The sequence below is a fragment of the Polypterus senegalus genome, chromosome 9 (assembly GCF_016835505.1).
Source record: "Polypterus senegalus isolate Bchr_013 chromosome 9, ASM1683550v1, whole genome shotgun sequence".
NCBI lineage: Eukaryota > Metazoa > Chordata > Cladistia > Polypteriformes > Polypteridae > Polypterus > Polypterus senegalus.
Window position 1 is genome coordinate 176,178,087 of NC_053162.1, and position 22,918 is coordinate 176,201,004.

The following is a 22,918-nucleotide window of genomic DNA, read 5'->3' on the forward strand; positions in this document are numbered from 1 at the left end:
CTTGCGTATCAGTAGAGTCCGTTGGAGCACGCATCACGTGAAATATAAACTTGGCCTACGTCAATATACAAAGTAGAATAATTCTACTAACAGAATAAAATGATCTAAAGTATGCCTTGTTTGGTTTTCTAAATGACAAATGTGAGCAATAAGACATGTTTAGAGAAAGCACCATGTCAACTTAGGATTTTGTTTTTTAAATTTTCTTGACAAGTGATGGGTTAAGAATTTCCTTGACCTCCCACTGACAGATGGCAGAATTAACAACTTACTAAGACCTCTCACTACAATACTACTACGCTCTCAGACCCAAGATGATATCTGCAGTGGGAGTTGAAAAAGGGTAGTTGGAAAAATAGCCACTAGTTCGACCGCTGAGCCAAATACAGAACTCTGCTTAACAAGCAGCAGATCTGACTGCTCGCTTTCCTCAGTTGCCGTTGCTGATTTCACAGGTGTTGCCCCCACACCCAATGAGTATGCACCCTAAGACAGCACGATTGGGATGTAAACTAAAGAAGCTGGAAATTACAAGCAGAGAATTCTAATGCTTAAGTACATTAAGACCTTCATCAACCAGAGGCACGTCAGATTGTGCAACTTACTTTTATTGTGCAACAGCAAGAGTGTCCCTCAGCTTTGTTAATTACTCCCCACTGGTTATACCACCAAAAAAAGATTTACCAACCTTTGAAGGGGTGGCATAATTAAAGACGATCCTTTTTCTTTAAGCTCCTTGACATTCACAACTTGAGGAACATTTTTCAGCGTTGACTCTGTAAGTGAAGTATTGGCAGCTAAAATGCAAAAAACCAATAAAAGGATTTAAATCAACTTATATCTGTTAAAGTACATGAAAATCTATCGATGACTGGTCAGCATAATACCCATATTAGCAGGTGCAAATATATGGCTCCAATCTAGAAGGATTTTAATTTAAACAGCAAAGATGTGGTTGTCAGATTTTGTGGCCATGTCCCAAAAATGTGCAATAGCTTCAAATGGGCCATGCCTGAATATAAGAGAGAGAGAGAGAGAGAGAGAGAGAGAGAGAGAGAGAGAGAGAGAGAGAGAGAGAGAGAGAGAGAGAGTGTGTGTGTGTGTGTGCGTGCGTGCGTGCGTGCGTGTGCACGTACACAATCGATACAGATTGGCACCACATCCTGCATTCCAGCTCTAGCCATTATTATATTCCACTTCAGTTATTTGGGGCGGGGTAATGGGTGTCAGATAGAAATTTTATTTAAAATGATAGTTAGTGTTAGGAAAGTGCATTTCTTTTCTTCAGCTTTTAAAGAATATCTTGCGCAATAAACCATTTCAGAAAATTCCATTGTATTGATGTGCTTGGCCCACAAAAGCAAGAAAACACAAGGGAAAAAGAGGAACGGAGTGTGACAAAGTACATGGTTCCAGAGTTTGAAATAATAAATATTTTGTCCATTCAATATAATTGCTTTAAAGCAAAAGAGAACCTTTTAAAGAAGTTTATCTGTAGGAAAGAATATCATACCACTGTAACATGCTGTATCTGATGAAAATAACAAAAAAATGTATTTCTTTTAATGAGCACGTCAGAGATGAAACATAACAGAGGGTGGCTGATGTGCAGACTCTGAAGACTATGATTCTTCCAAAATATTACAGTTGGCAATAGGAGAAAAAAATGTACTTATTCCTCTGGAATCCCATAGACATTTATGCTAACTGAAACTTCAGTCAGTCAATTTCTAACCCACTTAGTCCTAAACTTGGCATTTAGGGGGTATGGGTGCTGGAACATATTCCAGCTAGCATAGGGAGTAAGGCAGGAACAAACCCTGGATAGCGTGTCAGTTCATTGCAGGGTGACACACACACAGACACCCCAACAACACACTAGGGCCAATTTAGTATCGTCAATCCACCTAACAGGCATGTCTTTGGATTGTGGGAGGTAACTGGAGTACTCGGAGGAAACTCAGACAGACATTTGAAGAACATGAAAACTCCACTCAGGATGGACTCAGGATGTGAACCCCAGTCTCCTTACTACGAGTCAGTAGCACTACCACTGTGCCACCGTGACAACCCAACTTAAATAGATTACCTAATTAAACACCCTTGGGATTAATAAAGTATCTGTCTATCTATCTAAACAAAGAAGAAGAAGAAAGGCTTTTGCTACACTGATGATTTTAACTCAGACAGCACAACTGACAATTCCTCACAAAAATGAGTAATGGCATTTGAATGACATCTTAATGTCTTACTTTTACAATTAAGAGTGTCAAACAGATAAAATATCAGAACAAACAATGCTCTGTTAAACTACTGTAACTAAACTGAAAAAACACTTTCCAGGAGTTTTTAAAAACACTTTAGAATGAAAATAAAAGAAAGAATGACACTTGTGCCATATGCCAAGTGTTTCAAAAGAGTTAGTTGGAAAGTGTGTCATATGGAATACAAATCATTACGAAAGCAAATAGCAATGGCTTTGAAACACTAAGTTAATATCAGCAATAAAAGACAAAAACCTTGAAATTAATTTCACGATTTAACTAGCAATTGACATTTAGCCATAATCTTCTGCAATGACTGTCATGGTGAAAAATAGGCACAAGTTTTACTTAATGTCTACCTGCTGCCTGATTGGCCATTTGTCTTCTCATTGCTGCTGCCGCAGCAGCCTGCTGGGCAGATACAGTAACAGCTGGGCTTTTCTCGTTGGTTGGGGCACCATGCTTAATTGTTTTGGATACAAATGCAGTGCTGTCCCCTCCTGCTCCAATTGATTTAGCTGTAAATAAATTGAAAGGACATTACTGTTAGTTTAAAAATACAATGTAACGTAACTTACCATTTGTCATTAATTGTTTAATTTCAATGAGGTGTATACATTTCTGGAGTCTTGGAAAAAGTGTACAAAAGGGTATAAAATAAACAGAAGTACTTCAGCTGCAGACCTTAATAGGCTAAGGCCTTAAAAACGGATCATGAACAAGTGGTATAGAGCAGTTTTATACTTTTCAGCATAAAATAGAACAAAGAAAATAAAATTCTGTGTCAATTAATTAATTAAAACTAGAATAACTTCAATGTTCATAGTTTAAGTACACAATTTTCAAGGCTCCATCTTGCTGCTAAGGCAGATTACCAAGATAATGCTCTGAGGGGCTGAAAGAAATATGTCCTGCTTGAAATAGTCATTACTACCAACCGTTTTGTGATTTGTAAATATAACTTTCTTCAGTACCAATAATCTCACGATTTTTAAAAATATTGCAGGCAACCATTAATAAACAAGTGTTTACTAAAACAAAATTGTAAAGTGAAGCAAATTATTTTCAATCCTAGAAACAAAAAACTTACACAGCCTGGCTCAAAAGAACAAATGAAACTTAAAAGTTTTGGAGACTTGTTTGGTTGCCAAACAGTTAAAGTGTTCCAATATAGCATCCAGACATCTTGGACTTGCATGGACTCTCAGCTTCAACTACAAGACTCGGCAGACTGCTATGTTTAATTACATTCTGAATGCGGCATATGATATGACTTTGTTTGACTTCATTTTTATGGAATCTTTGAATTGAAGTTCTAAGCTTCTTGGGGCCTTCTACGAGGTGTGGCAGAAAAGTAAGGAGACTGATTTTTTATTTACCAAAGTTTTTATTTTTTTCAAACATCAATGTTATCCCTTCAAAGTAGTTCCCTTGGGCAGCTACACACCGATGGAGACGTTGTTCCCACTGTTGGTAGCAGCGCTGGAAGTTTTCAACCGGTATGGTCTTCAGCATGTCCGTTACACTCTTTTGGATGTTTTGTAAAGTCCCGAAATGACGTCCTTTGAGGACATTTTTCAGTTTAGGAAAAAGTCACACGGACTGAGGTCAGGTGAATAAGGGGGCTGGGGAACCACAGGAAAGCCTTTTGAGGTCAAAAATTCTGTTATGGAGAGGGCAGTTTTTCGGCACCATTTTGGCACAGACCTTTCGCATGTGCAAATGTTCAGTCAAAATTTGATGAACGGTAAATCTGTTCAAATTTAATTGTTCACTCAACATTCATAATGTTAAACGATGGTCTGATCTCACAAGAGTGTTCACACGTTCGATGTTTTCATTGGTTTTCGGTTGAAGTCCTCCCTGAACGGTGTTCATCTTCAACGTGTTTTCTGCCTTCCAAAAATGATTTGTGCCAGCGAAAAACTTGAGCTCGGGATAAAGAATGTCCCCCATAGGCCTGTTTTAACTTTTCAAACGTCACACTTGCCGTTTAATGGCACAACGTTGCTCCAAATTCCGCTGGTCCATTTTGCGTGACGCACAACCAAAAACACAACTTCGCTAATAGCAGTCACAAAAATCACGTAGTTAACGGATGGAGTTGAAACTCGCACTGAGCTATGGGAGGGTACTGATACACGTGCTCTATCAAGGACAACAGCGCAGCATTGCCAGATCGCTTGCAGTGTTGCCAGTCTCTACTTTTCTGCCACACCTCGTATAAAACGTGTTGTGAGCATAACGACTTTATAAGTCGCCTTGCATGATGATGTCGAAACAATAGCAACAACAATAAAAATTGTTGGATGCCTGAAAGAAGGAAGAGAATTACTTGTTCAGTCAAGTTCTCACATTGTTTGCTCCAATGGACTGTTCACATTCATATAGTTTTAACCACATTTTATAGGTCTCTCTCTAATGCTCTATAGATCTGTGGGCTTAGGTATGAGAATGATGTATGGTCATGCGCGGTTATTTTGCTGAATTAGATTTGTAAATCTGTATAAGCACTCTGACCCTGTTATTTTGTGAATGCCGTGTGGTTTAATGTTTAAGAAGTTAGACTCTGTGTCCGATGGCTTGGCCCGTGCTCTAAACATACAAAATATATGTGAATAATTCTGCTTTAATTGTTTACTTGTAAAGCACTTTAAGATAATGCTAACTATAGAAAGGTGCCATACAGTCCAGAGGGACATTTTGTTGCTCTTCATTGGACAGTTTTTAGTAATGCTACATTTTTTTTTTTAGTGTGATAATTTAAACTACCCGCTCTACATCAGAAACAAGCTGCTTAGCATAGTAAAGAGCATAAGCACAACACTCATTGATTCACCCATTTGACATTACACAATATTCCTATTTTGCATTAAACATGGTAAGTCATGGCACATCACTCAATGTTTTAAAAAGCCTATGTTTGAACGATTCTTAACGATTCAGTTCTAAGGGGAGGTTAAAATTACTGCCAATTATAACTAGTTCAAATGTTGATAGGTGGGTGGGAGTGGAGAGTTATCTTTCTACAGTACTTGAAAGAACACTTAAGTGTAAAAAATACCAGTTGTGATCCTTTACTTGCTTCAAAATGCGAAAGCACAGCAGGGCCAATCAAAGCCCATTTGCAGCCCTAGGTTTGGTGGATGGACATGGCCCCTTGTTGTCCATAGAAGGTAGCTGGTATTAGTAGACTTCGATAACCTGTTGGTCCCCCTCGGGGTCTGGAGCGCACACTGCTGGGTGTATACAGCATGCCCACTTTTTCTTTCATAAACGCCAAACCTCAGATGACTGTGCCCAGAGAGGCCTCTTATGTCACCTAATGGGGTGACCGGGTATGAAGCAGAGTTTCCTTATCACATGATACAGAGTTTACAGGAACGGTGTATGGAAATTTCAGATTTATTAAGAAATAAGTAAAAACACCCATTAACAATGCAGAAAACCACAAACTCCGGTCCTGCAACCAAAAGCTTTCAGTCAACTTTACATGACCTGTTGAAAGACAGCAGTAACCGGGGAAAACAGCAAGACAACAGCACATCTATAGCTAGTACAACCACTGACAAATTTTTAAAACCATATCAATTATGAAAGAGTTTAATATTATTATATTCTTCTACAGTAAATAATAGTTTCTGTATAACACTGCTGGGGAGGTACACTGCTTTTGCATGTGCGAGGTTTCAAAACTTTGCTTACTTTGAGATGCTGCTAAACAATAGGAGTAATACATACTGTAGATCTATAATGCACCAATGACATCATTTGTTTCATTGGATGGATGGCTGACCATCACCAATCTCTCTTTGAAAAGAAAACCGTGGTCTAAAACGGAAACAAACCATTCTGCACACTAATTTTTTGAAATGGATATTTCTTTTTATATGATCCTGCAGTGGAGTTATGATTTGTACTGAATTTTGCTTAAATGTCACTATTTCTGTTATAAGCACAATTTTTTATACACCTCATTTATTACAGAACAAATGTAGATGATTCTTAAGTATGTTTTATTACTATTTATAATAATTTCCAGGCTTCAGGTGGAGGGAAAGAAAATATTTTTTTTAAAAATGGTGGTCTAGAGAATCATGTAAAAACAAACACACTTTATTCTACAAAATAAAATCTAAAATTATTAAATTCATGTAATTTAGTTAAGAGTCTTGTAGGCTGGATTTAACCCCAAAGCATAAACTGCATGGCAGATACCATTGCTGGTACTGCAGAACTCAAAAGTCCTAAATTCCAGTGACCTGGGCAGTGGCCATGTGAAACTTACAAGTCCTTGCAAGTTTTTTCTGGATAGTCTGATTTTCCTCACATATCCCAAAGACATGCATGTTACATTAATTCACTGCTCTAAAAGACTGAGTATGCGCTGTGATGCCCTGGTGCCCCATCCCAGAGTTACTCTTGATAGCAGAAGGCTTTTGAAACCTTCATTTTTGTTGCAGTCATAATTTTATTTTGGGTTATGTCTGACGTTTCTCTCTTTTAATAAGATGTTGAAGTAGAAATACTTTTTCATATTCTTACCACTTCTCATTTGTCATTCCTTTTTAATAATTTATTGTACAAACATGGTATCCAGAATGTTTAACTACACCAAATTTTGTTGGCCAAGTCAACTCTATCCTGTCTTGACTACACTGGCTTCCTATCTAATAAAACAAAATCTGTAACAAATCTCGTTCCGAGTGTCAACTAGATGATAACATGCATATAAAACCACAAGATCACCTCCCACCCTACACAGAAAAGGGTGGGTTAGGGTTGATTTCATTCTACCCTACAGTATTTTTAGTCGACCAATGAGAAGCATGTGTTTCATGAAAATCGCCCCAGCTGTTCGGAAGTGATGTTGGAACATGCATACACACACACACACACACACACACACATTGACTTTCATATATATAGATTTGTTCCAACACACCAGTTTATGGGAGGCAGTGCTGCTGCCTCACAGTAAGGAGGCCAAGGTTGTGTGTCCCTGATCCTGCCTGCCTCGTGTTTGTGTTGGTTTCCTCCAACTGCCCAAAGACATGCAAGTTTGGTCATTTACCGCTGCTAAAATTGGCCTAGTATGTGTTTAGTGTGTGGGTGTGTGTAGCTGCCCTGCAAAAGAATGGCTCCCTGTTCAGGGTTTGTTCCTGCCTTGCTCCCTATGCCAGCTGGGACAAGCTCCAGGAACCACCTCAATCACCACCAAATGACCCTGGTCTGGATTAAACGGGTTAGAAAATGACATGACACCAGTATGCGTTTCTGTGTTGTTTACAATGAATAAAAATTTCAAACCAAAGGGAAACTCCAGCACTGACATTCTTAATGTGAGAAGAGAATCACTACACTGTTTAAGATGAGTCACTCTTATGGATTTCTAAGCGGTTGCTCATTGGTAAAATGAAATGTAATATTCAATTTGTAAAAATGTCTCATGGAAAAATGCAACAATTTTTTAATATTTTGCCACCACACAATGTACACAAACAATATTTTCCATTATGATAATATGACTCATGACTTACAGCTTTTCCAGTAGTTGCTATATAATCTTACACTACAGGCACTCGTACAAAAAACCTATACTGGATACAACCTTACCTGAAAGAATTGCAGGGTTGCCTCCCACTTGTAATTTTCCAAACACAGAGACAGGGGGAGATATACCACCAGGTTGGATGGATGGAGTACGAGAGACAACCTGGTGCTTAGGCGGTGTGACTTGCACTTTCTCCTCCTCCAGAGATGCAAGCTCTTCCTGATCGATGGACTGAGAAACTGAGGATGTGGAGCTGATGTCATCCAAGTCTTCAAAATACTTTGGTGAGAGAAATGCTGACCTTGAAAGATTTGCTTAGAAATATTAGCGGGGGGAAAAACAAAAAGAGAAAAAAATGAATTGAAAGAAACCATTTTTTGCTTTGCACAAACTGCTTTATAACAATCAGCCACTAACTCACTGTAGTAAATGTTAAACTAAAATCATTTGAAAGTAATTAAAATACATTCCTAAAAAGTATGTACAGGTGTAGGTCATATTAACACTTCAGCCCAAAAACAAATAGTATAGTGAGCTAACACCTACGGACATCCGACATACGACTTACAAACGGGGCCGTAACTGCTCCTTCATCTGTCTGGGGGACGCGACGCAGGCTCCTCAGTAACTGCCGCTCTGTCATCTTTGGCCTAGGGACACTGCAAGCGGTGGCTGGAGGGGGATGGTTTCGCTGCTCACACAGTGTTGTGTCCCTCGGGCGGCTCCAGTTGATGAATAGGGTGGTGGAGGGTGCACCCCATTCATTCTCAGTGGGCGGCTGGGTGCGCGGCATAGTCACCGGGGCCGCAGCTACCGCTCGTGTGCAGGATGGAGGCTTGATGGGGCAGTTTGCTGCCCACCCACCACGCCGCTGCAGCTACTGCTCCTGACTGGACAGAGGCTGGATGGGGCAGAGGGGGGCGTTTCACTGCCCGCCCACCACACAGCCTTGCAGTATCACTGGAACGGCTGCCCCATTTGTTCTCGGTGGGCGGCTCGTGATGCTGCAAGCAGTGACCCGGTTGTGGTTGAACGGAGGCCATTGAGGGTGAATGGGGTGGCGGGAGGGCAACATTGTAGTGTGCCTCGGGTGGCTGCCTGTTGAATGGGGGTGATGGTGGTCGATTCACTACCTGCCTTTGGCCACACCCTGCTCGTTCTCGGCGGGCGGACTCTGCAGGCAGCATACTGTAATGGAGGTGCCTCTGTGGTGGGCGGGTGGTGAATCGCCCCTCGCCACCCCCATTCATTCTCAATAGCAAGCCTGCTTGTAATGTTACGTACATAGCAAAAAGTTGTCTCTTGTCAGTACACTAGACGTGCTAACGAGGGGTGCCTTCCTGCTGTGATAGTGTGTGTACAGTGCTGTGCAGAAGAGCTCATCTTAACCTTTTGTCTTCACCCTTCAACAATGTCTCTGAAACACAAATCTGATGCAAGTGCTGGTGATACAGTAAAGAGTTTATCAAACTTTAATGTGATGTTGTTAGATTTTCAGATTCTTATTCTATTTTTAAACTATAAACTAAAAAAATAGCAAGAACTTGTGTCAGGCGAGACAAGATTTTTTGCCAAGAGATTTAACCACACCCGGGTCCGGAAATAAAAGACAAAGAGTAGGACAGCTGCTGTACAGGCTTTTAAATGTTCAAAGCACAGATCACGTGGCATGACCGTAGCAGCAATCCAGCAGCTGATCGAGCAAAGAGGAGGTAAAAAAAATGTTTCCCATTGCATCACTGTTTAAGAGGGGGTTTCAGAGGAGTGACCGTGTCTCCTTGGGGTGCATTCAGCCCCCCTCTTCGCAATGCGAGTGGCAAAGATGCAAAGTGGCTGGCGAGCCAAGCGAGCAGGGGCGAACCCCCTAGTGTGTGTGTATATATATATATATATATATATATATATATATATATATTTATTTATTTATTTATTGAAAAGGCTTCTGAAAAAAGCCAAATTTCCCTTGAGGACAAATAAAGTTCTCTTTATCTTAACTACAGGATTGCTGACAAATTGATGGCAATTAGGACTGACAGAAGCACCAAGAAAGCTACAGAAACAGGAATTTTAACATGACATCATGTCCCTGGGCAGCCAAACAAGAGAATATTAATGACAGCTGAGTCTTTTCCAAAGTTTCAGTTTACACAACTTTGCAGCCGAGAAGTAGAAAAGTTATCTAGTGCCCGGGCACCATCTTTTTAGGTCTCTGTAAAACAGTCCATTTAACACCTGGTTGTTTTGAATTCCAATTAAACAAGGTTAGCACTGGGTTTGGGTTTTTGGCTTGCCCATTCTTCAGGATGCAGTAAACCCACAGAACTTCACATACTGCTGAGAATTTACACATTTTCTCTGCACAGACTCATTTGTGGCACTTGCATACTATGAAAAAAAAAACTGTATTCTTTACATTAGGTTGACTTCTAAGCGAGTTGTTCTGTTTCTCTTTTAGTCAAAGAGATGAATTCTATTTGTGGTGTAAAGTGCATTGCTCCACTATCTTCCGTAAGCTTCATGAACTATAGAAACCTCAGAGATCAGCTCTGATGTCCTCCCAATATGCAGTTTATTTTTATGTGAAACATATGAGCTTAAAAGTGCTTAAAACATTTCCCAAACTGTGCCTTTGGAGAAGGTCCAGAATAAGAGGAGAAGGGTCAGAATTAACAATAGTCAAGTGAGGATAGTCAGTTATTACCAAAAAAAGTTAACTTGTGAGAAAGGGTGATATACTGATGAGAAAAAAATACATTTGCCTTCTTTTGTTAAGTGGCTCTCTTATGTGATCTCTTAAAAAAAAAAACCAACAATGATTGTATTATTGTATTTTAAATGTGTGTGTATCTTTGATTAAATCTGTGTATTATTGTATGCACTTTGTTCTCTCAAACAAAACTCTTGAATCCTTGGTGGCCACGTATTAATGTTTGAAATCATAAACATAAAACAAACAGATAAGAAGTATGCAGATTCTCTTTTTAACGGGTATTCCTTCCCTCCTCAAACATGGCAAGTGAATAATTCATATCCTATGCAGTATGTCCAATATACTAAAACTTTCACAAACCTGCTTATTCCAGTTCAGGGCTATGAGAAACTATACACCTTAATAAAGTAAATGTTATTAGAAAATAATAACACTTTCCTAAGATCAAGTCAAGTCGGGGAGCATGCACTGGTACAGTGCGTTGCCGGACCCACCACACGGCGAAACAGCTTGGGATCCCGGATTGCAACCCCGCAGGCAGACAAGTGGTTCAGTCCCACCCTCCGGAAGTGACCCTCTATCTGCCGCAGCCAGGTGTTACGTGGGAGACCCCTTGGCCTGGTCCAGCCACTCAGGTCCCCAACAATGAAGGGACCTATGAGCCGGATCACCCTTTGTGAAACGCGCCACATGGCCATAGTGCCGTAACTGACGCTCCCTCACAATGCAGGTCATGTGCCTCATTCTGGACTCCATGAGCAGCACAAATTCAAACCAGCGGTACCCAAGGAGTTTCCGGACAAACACAATACCGAAGGAGCCCAGTCTTCATCTCAGCTCACCGGATAGCGTCCATGTCTCGCAAACAAGATGCACAAGGACTCTAAAGACTTGGACCTTCATCCTTTTGCAGAAATATCGGGGGCACCACACACACCTTTCCAGCAACCTCATGACCCCTCATGCTCTCCCAATCCGTCTACTGACTTCATAGGAAGAGTCACTGCCAAGGTAAATAAACCTCTTGACAAGGTGAACTATAAATAATTACTATTATATATAATTATATTACTATTAAAATTCTGTATTTAACTCATAGACATGAAGGTCCAGACAATTCAAATGACAGATTTAACCTTCTTCCTAAAACCACAACATAAACTGCATAAAATATAATTTTATGCTTTTAATAATGTATAAAGATTCAACCCTGATACAAGCTGGTGGAGGACAGAAAAAAAAATAAAAATAAATAAATAAATCAGCATTATATAGCGTCTATGGCTTCTTGACAGAGAATCTATATTAAAGCATTGCGAAAATAAAAATAGCGGTCCACTGTTTAATACTGTTGTGTCGAAGTTCCAGGGACCCGTGTTCGATTTCCCGGTCGAGTGCCGTTTAGGAAGAATTTTCACATTTCGTCACACCTCTCACGTCAAAGACAAGCATGCTAGCGTAATCAGCAATAGTAAAAAAGAATCTGACTGTGAACCCAGTGTTGATTTAGGGGTTAGTACTGGGATGGTTTTGGCATTGTCAGAATAAGCACAAGCTCCTAACAATCCTGTCATTAAAAAAAGGTTTTATGGAATATGGTTGGAAAAGTCTATTGTTATATGAACAAACATTTCCAAGTGATGTACATGGGTTTAATTATCGACTACATGTAACAAACTGCTTATCTGCTTAAAAATTCATTAAGTGTTTACTTTCTGACTGCTGTGCTTCAAGCATCCAAGCATAATTAAATGCATAATTAACAGCTCTTCTGGTGATATTTTTTTCCACTTTTACTACCACGAAAATGAGTTTTAAAATTTACTACTGCTGCAGCAAAAAAAATGTAATGATGACTTTACGAGTGAATTCTCTTTCGTTTGAAGGTTGCTCTATAAGGTGGTCCAGATCTAATTATGCAATTTTCATTACACTGTAACTTATTAAGTTTATTACATAGAAAATCACCCGAAAAATCCCAGACCATCAAGAAGTGTGCAAACTGATGACATGAAGAATTGTCTTCACGCTGAACTGGAATCGTCCCCGCATAAATCGAAGTCATCCAGACGATCTGAATCTGCATAATTAGATCTGGACCACCCTGTACATGAGTAAAAGGTGGGGAATGCGGAAGTACATTAACCTGTTCTGAATATGTCACCAATAATCACCACTGTGTAAGTCAGTACACCTTAACCAGAATTATTCTGAGAAGTGATTTAAAATAATTTTTTTTAGTTGGATGTTTTGGAAAACTAAACTCTGAAAAGGTTTCTATGCATGTAAACAGAGTGAGTAGCATGGTGGTGCAGTTGAAGCACTGCTGCCTGCCAGTAAGAAGATCAAGGTTTGCGATCGATGTCCTCCCAACTTGAAGTCTGCATGTTTTCTCCTTGTCTGTGTGGTTTTCCTCTGGGTACTGTGGCTTGTCCAAGGTTTGTTCCTGCCTTGTGCCCTGTGCCAGCTGGGATAGGCTCTAGCACCCCCCATGACTCTTGTCTGGATTAAGCAGGTTAGAAAATGACATGACATGTAAACAGAAGAACTTGTAAAGTGCTTATAAAAAGATGATACGTCTTATTAATTAAATAACGTACAGAATAGCTTTGAAACAAAGAACACATTTTAAATTTTGATTTTTCTAAAAATCAATAACTATCAATCATAGTTATGATGTCATTATGAAACTTGATTGCCTTTCCCAAATCATAACCAATTTGTATATTAATTGCTCTGGTGAGATAAAACCCAATGTCAGTGTGAAAGAAAAATTAGACTTGGGGTCAAACAGTAATTTCGTTATAATACAGTTACTGTGCATAAAGTGTACTGATTGGTATGCTTTCCATAGTATAAGGGGTTAATAAATGTCAGAACTTGTTCAAGCATATAGGAAACAAGATAAAGGTCAAGTGAACATCAAAGAAATATTGGAAAAGATCAAGAATATAGTAAAATAAGACTTTTATTTTGTAGTATGAAAACTGGTTATAAAACACCTCATGTCTTTTGAACCTTTCAGAGTAAGTGTTAGATGAATATGTATGCAAATTTACTTATCATAAATACAGCTCTTTACTTGTATTCTGTGACCATTAGCTGACAACCTCTGCCCAGGGCACTGTCCCTCAGTAGACTGATATAACAAGAATACTCCCTCTTCAGGCATTTGCTGAAGAGAAAATAAAAGGTAATGGACAAGCTTCCTCCTGACTGTTTCCTGACTCAAAGAGGTCCTAATCTTTCTTTAATACTAGGGGGCTTTGCCCCCTGCTCGCTTCGCTCACCAACCCTACCGGACTGTGCTACGCACCAGCCACTTCACGTCTCTGCCGCTCGAGTATGTGGATTTCACTTTCACCAAACAACAAATCTTTTAATTCTTGTGGATACGCCTCTTCATTGGAAAGAAACACTACTTTTCCCTGATGGCAACACAAATTAGACGATCTACAAGTCTTCGACTTAAAGTGTAAATCCGAACAATATATTTGATCTCTTTTCGCTGTTCTGTTATTTTACCGAGTAATAAGTTTCATTTCTTTGCACCATTGTGATCTTTACTATCATTTTTTTGAGACTTTCAAATTTTAGTACTTTATTATCTCTATCCTGCTCTGCATGTGTATCACGCCAACGTTTTTGAATTCTTCTACTTTGTCATCTACTCTTTGTCTTTTATTTGCAGGCCCAGATGTGGTTAAATCTCTTGGCACAAAATCTCATCTCGCAGGACATGAAAGTATCTCTCTGAAAAAGTCACATCTCAAATCAGGCTAAAAATTCTGATCTCGTCCCAGGATTTTTTTTTTATTATAATAGAGAGATATATCCAATTTAATTTCTAACTCATTATTTTCAATGGTTCCATGATACTAAGTGTACCAACAAAATGCCTAATGACTTAAATTATTAAATACAGATATTGAAGCCTGCTTCTCCCATATTCATTTTCATTTGTAAAGCTATACTCGTAACAATCCTACAATATAAACCACTGTTTCGTAACTTGGGTCACCCGGAGTTGTGAATTACAATAGTATTGAGTAAGAAAGGGTTGCAAACATTTTGCCGAATGCCTTGTGATGGGTTGCCACTTGCAAGGGGAAAACAATCCCCCTCTACAATGATGACGTCCACGATTGTCCAAGGAGGAAGACCCCAAGGGCTCTAAGCAAAGTTCTGTTTTTGAACAAAATGAACATATGTATTACCTGGCGCAGTAGATCGAACTGGAGGAGTTTGCCTTTTTGAAAGAAAACTTCTTAGTTGATTCTGCTTAGCTGGTGATAGCTTTTCTGAAAAGACACAGACGAAATGGGTCAACACACATCATTTAATAAGAAAAGACAAAAAAAAAAACAAAAACTAGCACTACTGACAGGCAGTAAGTCTTAGCAGCCAGTCCATTGGACTTTAAACCAGAAGGCTACTGTGTGGTCTTTATCATTTTTTGTTTTAATTAACTACTCTGCGCCAATAATTAAACTGATTTATAAATTAAACAAATGCAAAAATAATGCTACACGTCAAAGAGAGAAAGAATATCTCTGGAAAGACATGTAACAGCGCCAATACAGAGTTCAACTATTTATGGGACAGTATCGCACGATAGTACACTAAATACACACAAGTAATGATGGTGCAAAATTACCAAAGTCTTTGTCATTTGTTACAAAAACCATAACATATTTACATACATATACTAGACTGTCTGTCAGACAGACAGACAGACACTTTATTAATCCCAAGGGGAAATTCACAAATACACAGAGTTGCTGGAAAGGCTGCCACTCGCGTCTGCGCCCGAGTCAGTGAGAGATACTTATTATATATATAAAACAATATAATGACCTGACTATACTATACTGTAAGAAATACATTAATATTCAGTGCTCCACTGAACAATGGTAAGTGCATTTGCAATGTAAAACTATAACAGCATTCAAAGAGTGCTCATGAGTTTGATCTTTTCTTTACCATTACGTTAGTTGGTGCCAAGCTATAACAAGCAACTAGATTTATTATATTTTATATAAAAATTGTTTACCAGGGGTTTTGGATGGAGGTTTAGTAGAGGTTTCCAAAGTTGATTTCAGCAAAGCCTCACGTAGACTTTCTAGTTCTGTATCAAGACTATAAGAGATTAAAAAAGTGTAAGTTTCGACATTTTCAATAAGTCAATCTATGAATTGACCATACCCAGCATTTATTAAGATGGATAATGCATAAAGAAACAAATTCTTTTAAACAGTAAATGTCAGACAACTTTACTTGACCCAAGGGAAATTTAACTACACATATGAAGCATATTATTGATTAAATATAATTAAACTGAATATCTGCGGTGGGTTGGCACCCTGCCCAGGTTTGGTTGCTGCCTTGTGCCCTGTGTTGGCTGGGATTGGCTCCAGCAGACCCCCGTGACCCTGTATTTGGATTCAGCGGGTTAGAAAATGGATGGATGGATGGATAAACTGAATATATGCCTATGAATGTAATAAAAATCACTCTATGATGTTTTAGAACTAATACATAAATTATTTCTAATATACAGTACATTATGTAACAAAAACAAGCATTTGAGATAAGGCACCCAGTGCTAATCAAATAATTATGGTGCATTTTCATAAAAAAAAAGCTGTATTAATATGTATTCAACTGCCACCAATAATTTCAAAAGAATGAATGGCTTACCCTTGCTCAGTATTCAATGGTGCAATGGAACTATTCCACTGAGACGTTTTGTTGTAAAGCCTCAGTTTTTGTAAGCTGTCCATAACCATACACAGTCTTTGCCTCTCTTGGTTGATGATGTCACGATGATTGGCTAAAGTGCTGAATAAAGATTCTCTCTCAGGAACAATGAGACGCCTAAAACAGTAGACCAAAAAAAAAGGAAGATATAATATTGCAGAATCAATGATTTAATCAAGAGAAACAATAAAACATATCTAAAAACATGATCTCAACAAAAAGTACAAAATAAAATCATGATCAAAAAACAGGTTTTACTACCTATTCGGTTAAAAAGGGAATTTGCTAAAAAGTATAAGACTGGTAAAGTTTTAGGCAGGAGAACCTTCTATATATTGCAATTATTTAAAAAATCTCTTTGAAAATGAATGCAACTGGCATCCAGGTAGTGTTCAACTGGGGGAGCTCTAGTTAAATTCCAGGGGAGCCACAAGATGTCTAATATAATTATAAAATAATTTGAAAATCAAGCTACAGCAGGGGTGTCAAACTTACAACTAAAAACTCAATATTTAAATAAATACAAAATTGCTTCAATATTGAAAACATAAACTAAACTATTGTTACATATGGCCAGCAAATACTGTTAGTTTTCTCTCACACTTGCTTTAAAGAGCGTTACACAAATAAATTATATCCATATATAATTTAGCTGAATTACATTTACACCTGGCAGTCCCCATCTTGTCCAGATATAAATCAGAAGGACATTGTAATTCTGCATTTAACAGTCAATTACATTGCAGCTTCTACCCTGTAATTAAAATGGGAACAGTCGGCTTGAAACGACCATACAACACCAAAGTGGCATGCCTCATGTTCAGTAGATAACTTTAATGTTCTATAATGATGCCAAAGATTTGACTGTCTCATTAAGACATGGCAGGTCAACTTCAGATATGCCCGACACCAACCACTGTGTTCAATTTTTGGAGCTACAAAAGGGTCAGGGCAGCCCACCTGAATGGTTCCACTGTCCTAAATGATGCTTTTGTCTTTTCTTCTGAGTTGACTGTAGTATGTGGAGAAAGAATGCATTTGCATTTCCATTTATGTCAAATTTGACTATGGCTGATGGAAATGCTCCACTCCTGAAACTTGTAGATAAGGAAATAGCTTCTAAAATGAAGTTTGAAAAAAATGTCTGGAGTGACTAATTCTACATTTTAAAAATTACTTTACAACTTTAGAAATACAGTCATGTTCCGACTTACAGCTCCATCTGGGACCCATCATTTGACTGTACTGTACGTCGGTCACTTTGACTGAAAAACTGAATCCTATCTGGTGTTTGCATGACTTGCTAACTCAAAAAACATTGTTAATTTTTCCTTCCAACTTTAAATGGGCAGTCATTCTCAGATTGGTTTATCCAAGAAAGTGGCAAAGCAATGTGATGAGTACTGAAAATATTTCAAATTCTACTTGTGGCATATGATTTTGATAAAATTAATATATGAATGCTCTAATGAATCATTTCCCAGCTTGCCCTGCAAATTCCAAAAGCATCGTCTTTTCCCCCCATGTAAAGCTACTGAAGGAAAAAAAAATTTTTTTAATCTGTCTTTATAACAAGTATGTGTTTTTTAATGTAAAATTATATATTAAGCTGGTAATATTTCTGAAAAGTACAACACCACCATCTCCTGAAAACAAAGATATTGGAGTGATATACAGGAGGGGCACGGCAAACATGCAGAGAAGCAACAAGTATGTCTGTTATGGTGTAACCTTGTTAAAGCCAAAAAGATGTTGCTGTCACTGAAATACCTTAGTTTCTTCTTTTTTTCCAAATGTTTTTCCCATTCTGAATCAAGTACATCATTCACATCCTCCACTGCAAACTTTACATATTGGTACAATTGTCGGATTTTCTGAGAGGGAAAGAAAATGGTGTTAATTTGAATTATAGCACTTTAATCGCTTTAAAATTAAGACTTACAAAGTAGCACTTCAAAGAAGTACCATTACTACACTGATTGAAGTGAACTTTGCTTTCGGTTTTACTGATGGTTGTTCTCTTCCACTTGTAAAACAAGTTTTTGACAAAACAAAAAATAGGATAAATGATCTTCACAGGATATTTCTTTCCAATACAAAAAGTTTCAAAACTTAAAACTGTGTATAATATACTGTAAACACGGATATTATTTAAAATCTGGCAATATGCTGATGAGCCATTGATTTATTTACCTGACACTTTCACACAAAATGTTATTTGTAATCAAATCATCCCATATTTCTACACTAGCAAAGGACCCCCTACAGAGTCACTTTACCCATGATGTGTCAGTGGTATAGCGATTAAGCAATAGATTTTAGAGGACCTGCAGCCAATATGACACGCCAGGCACTGAACATGCTGTATATTATTGTATCAATATTATTCTTAAGAAATATTTAGCACTGTGTTTTTTTCCCCATTTTGTAAAATATGTCTATGTTCAATGTTGCTACTAGAGCAAGTTACTTTTTCTTTTTGAATCAATAAAGTACTACCTCTCTATCTACTGTGTATCAAGAATGGGAAAGGTACTGATTTTGGACTTCATCTTCTAACCACTATTAAAACAAAATCATGATTTAACAAATTACTGACTGGTAGACCTAAGAGAATATCATCTCAACTTGATTACCGGACGCATCTCTTGAGTAGTTGAGCACTGCAGCCAGATGTACTTAGTGTGTAGAATTGATTCTTTTCAGCATGTTCTAAATATTCGGGTTCCCTATGGTTTGTGTTTGGCATGTGCATGCATGTATACATACATACGCACACAAACACACACACACACACACACAGAGAAGGGTGTATATTCTGAAAAAGCAAAATGAGTTAATTAATCCATTTCATAACTGATATTGTGAAAAGTCAAGCAAAATGACACCTTTTATTGGCTAACTAAGAAGATTACAATATGCAAGTTCTTTCTAGTTAGCCATTAAAAGGTGTCATTTTGCTTGACTTTTCACTATTCTCATAATGGCTAACACGGTACAACACCCTAGTACTACATAACTGACATTGGTAATATTCATTTTATATTACAATTTGCACGTGTATGCTTTTACTAAAATACTAACTGTGTAAGCCTGGGCTTTTGCTCCTAGAAACTATTGAAATCGTCAGAAAAAAAAAACTGAAATGCAGAGTTGGAGGTTTCATTTTGCAGACATGCTCGCCCCCCTTGTCAATCAGCGTCTAAGCAAATTTCTCTCTCCTCAGAGGTTTCATTTTGCCAATGTGCTTGCTTCGCTTGTGCATTTGGTGACAAAGTTGCTTTCTTTCAGCTTCATGCTGTAGCCTTGTACTCCCTTCTTCTTCTGACTCATTTACTGGGGGCCGTCTTGCCGGCTCTTTGAGCTTCATGCTGTAGCCTCGCACTTCAGGGCCAGACAGACAGACAAACACACACACTTCCACACGCAGATGTTTATATATAAGACAACACAAAGCAGACAGAGCCTGTTCATTCTGTAGCTGTCAGTATGGGGCATTTTACGGGTACTTCAGTTTCCTCCAACAAGCCAAAGACGTCTGTGTTAACTGAACATGTAACTCTAATTTGGCCTTACATGAATCCGAGACAGAGAACCCTCTAACAGACCCATCTCTGTAGTGATAAATCAAGACTTGCACTCAGTACTGTCAGGATAAGCTATGGTTCCAGAACACTAAACTGGATTCAGCAAATTTAAGAATGTTAAGCATATTAAGTTATATTTTGATGAGCATCCTTGGCAGTATTTAACCACAATTCAAAAATGTACTGTATATACACCTTAAGTTGTGAATCACTTCTTGGGTCCAGGGGTTTTTTGTATAGCAGCTGCTGGTAACTGTGGTCTTTATTTCGTTCATTTCTTCCTTTTGCCTCCTCTGCACTTGCAAATCCTTCCAACATTGTAGTCTTTAATGTTCCAATATCTCCGTGCAGGGACTGGAAAATAAAGGGGGTATGCGGAAGAAGTTTAACAATTTGATGTTGACATTTAGTAAAAGAACACATTTTTTGACTTTATGGCTTCTGGAAAGGCTTTTTTTTTCCTTTGGTGTTTAGCCTCATTTCCCATGATTCCAAATGTGGTGCAACAAATATTTTTATATTACAGATTTTTTTTTATACTAAAGTTCTATGCATACACATCTGAAAATGCATTTCCTACCAAACAAGGCTTGTCACAGTCGGTTTGAATTCTTAATTAGTAAATAATAAAATATAGATATACCTCTGTGGTTTCTTTGATCTCCAAGATAAAGACATGCAGATCCTCTGCTCTCTTCCTCAGCTCTTTCATTTCATCAGATGTGCCAACTTTGAAATTTCCTTTCTCTGTTCTCTCTTTCAGATCTTTTAGTTCATTTTTAAATTGCTCAATCTGTAGAGAAAACAGATCAATTAAATCACAACTGCTTCACATAAATCCCCACCCCACTTCCCCCAAAGATGTCCCTGCTATGTCAAATGGTGATTCAAAATAGGCTAAGTATGTGGCATACATGAGTGGGCCCCTGCAATGGCCCAATGCCCTGTCCAAGCTTGATCCCTGCTTTGCAGCCAGTACTGGTGTGAGAGGATTTGCCTCTCTGTGACCACTAATTGGACTAAGCAGCCTCGAGAAAGTCATGTAATGTGCTGTTATGCTTCTCCTGAAAGTTTATAAAGAAAGAGACAGGTTTTATTGGACTGGAGAGCAGAAACGTGCACTGCACGCTGCCAATGACAACTTCACATATGAAATTTCTGGCGAAAAAGGATGGTCAGGTAAAAGAAGACTTTCTTTTTTTATTATTATTACCACGCTTATTTTAACTTTACCTGTTTGTTGTTTGGTACAAATCTTGGAATCGATATTTAACCCACTTCCTGTTGCCCAAATTACTTGAAATGTTGCACACTTACTCACTTCTGATGACAATACATGAATCAATAATCAGTTTCACTAATTGATCAATTAATCCATGTTAATTAAGAAATGAAATTTTCACATGAAGAAAAGTTAGATTTCACCAACAGATAGCACTAGTAATGGATAGATTAAAGGAAGTGTTAAAATATTGATTATAAAATTAAACTAAAACAAACCCAAGACTAAAAAGTTGAAAATAATATATATATAAAAAAATACTTTTTAAAAACCATGCTTATATTAAGTTAAAAAGTGTACTAAAAAGTAAAAACTAAGTCTGTCATACATCACTTGTAAAACAAAAGCGGATTTAGATCTTTTTTTTCTATTTGCTTGAACATTCTGGTTGAGTTTGCGACTTCACTCATTGCGTTAAGAATCATAGTTTGCTTGCAGGAGCGATATAATCGCACTAACCCGAGACAGAGGCTGCGGACGGAGGGAAGGGGGAAGAGTGACATCAGGAGTAGAGAGCTGGGTGGGACCCTCCTCACTGTCCTATTTCACTAATATGCAGGCAAAGCCACGGGGGATAGCTAGTTGAAAATAAAAGACAGGCAGCCATTATTTTTTTTATTTTTCAACAGAAAGTGTGTTTCAGCTTCTGAGTGATAAGACAAACAGGTATGTAATAAGTATGTGAATTTACTTACGGCAGAGGCTCAGGGAACATAACACACAGTGAAATTTGTTATAAATAAATATTTTATGTTGATTTACTGTATGTGTGAAACCATTGCTTTGTGTACTTTTTAGAAAACTTTTTTTTTTTTTTGAAAAAAATATACAGCCCTGGGAGAAAAGGAAAAAAAAATAATTAGCCCTAAAAAAGTTAATCTAATTCAGAATCACAGGGAGGTGTAACTAGCCCCGGGTATAAGGAAGGAAACAGCCATTGAACGGTCACCAGTACACTCAAACTAGACCAATTTGGAAACACCAATCAATCTAACTAACAAGTCTTTGCGAAAGTTTAGTGTGTGTGGTGAATCCCGAGTACCTGGAATTGAGGTACACAGAGAACATGCAAACTCCACATGGATAATGAATGGGTGTTGGAGTCAAACACCAGATTCATGAGGTGTCATTGCTACCCACTGTTCCGACATACAGCCGTTTCATGTAATACCTGATAATTAAAATATCACCTGAAACGAGTGTAAAATAAGATCTCTCCAAGTGTAAAATTAGTAAACCTCAGCACTCTCACCTCCTCCATTATGCTAGCCATGATTGGGTTTGAATCTTTTCCTTGTTGCAGCTGCTTTTCCAAATCAGGAGCAGGAGGCTGAAGGAAAAAAGTATAAGAAAAATGTGAACACTAACTACATAAAAAAATAACCCACACAAGAATCCAAATTGGGATGGAAGACTGTACCACAATTCACATTTTAAACAATGCATTAACCCCAAATCCAATGTATAATTAAAACATAAGAATGTGAAAGCACCACAATCTACACCACATCCTGTTAACTGAGTAACTTACATGTACTGGTTTGTAGGTCATTTATTAGTTAGTGCTCCTGATCTGTGAAGACTCCAGCATTGCCTGCTCAATTGTCTCCTGGCAATGAGCCGCAGAATGTTCAGTATTCAAAAAGAGTATTCAAAAAGATGAAAAACTTTTTTTGAGAATGAAATTTGGTCCTTGCAATGATCCGTAGAGCAGGGTGTGGTCTAGTATTGATTTCTGTGCAAGTCCCGATTATAACCCGT

The 22,918-nt window shown here is 38.1% G+C and overlaps 1 protein-coding gene across 3 annotated transcripts in view; it reads right to left on the reverse strand.

Moving 5' to 3' along the window:
* nup214 (nucleoporin 214) overlaps positions 1-22,918 on the reverse strand; it is a 118,956-nt gene that overhangs the window by 64,619 nt on the left and 31,419 nt on the right. For all 3 annotated transcript variants that reach the window (XM_039764391.1, XM_039764392.1, XM_039764390.1), the window contains exons 15-24: positions 22,410-22,487; positions 20,519-20,668; positions 20,071-20,229; positions 18,059-18,162; positions 16,229-16,405; positions 15,582-15,667; positions 14,746-14,829; positions 7,881-8,132; positions 2,624-2,782; positions 689-797 (exon numbers count right to left, since the gene is read on the reverse strand). In XM_039764391.1, the coding sequence (XP_039620325.1) occupies positions 689-797; positions 2,624-2,782; positions 7,881-8,132; positions 14,746-14,829; positions 15,582-15,667; positions 16,229-16,405; positions 18,059-18,162; positions 20,071-20,229; positions 20,519-20,668; positions 22,410-22,487 (1,358 nt within the window). The remainder of the gene's footprint in view (positions 1-688; positions 798-2,623; positions 2,783-7,880; positions 8,133-14,745; positions 14,830-15,581; positions 15,668-16,228; positions 16,406-18,058; positions 18,163-20,070; positions 20,230-20,518; positions 20,669-22,409; positions 22,488-22,918) is intronic.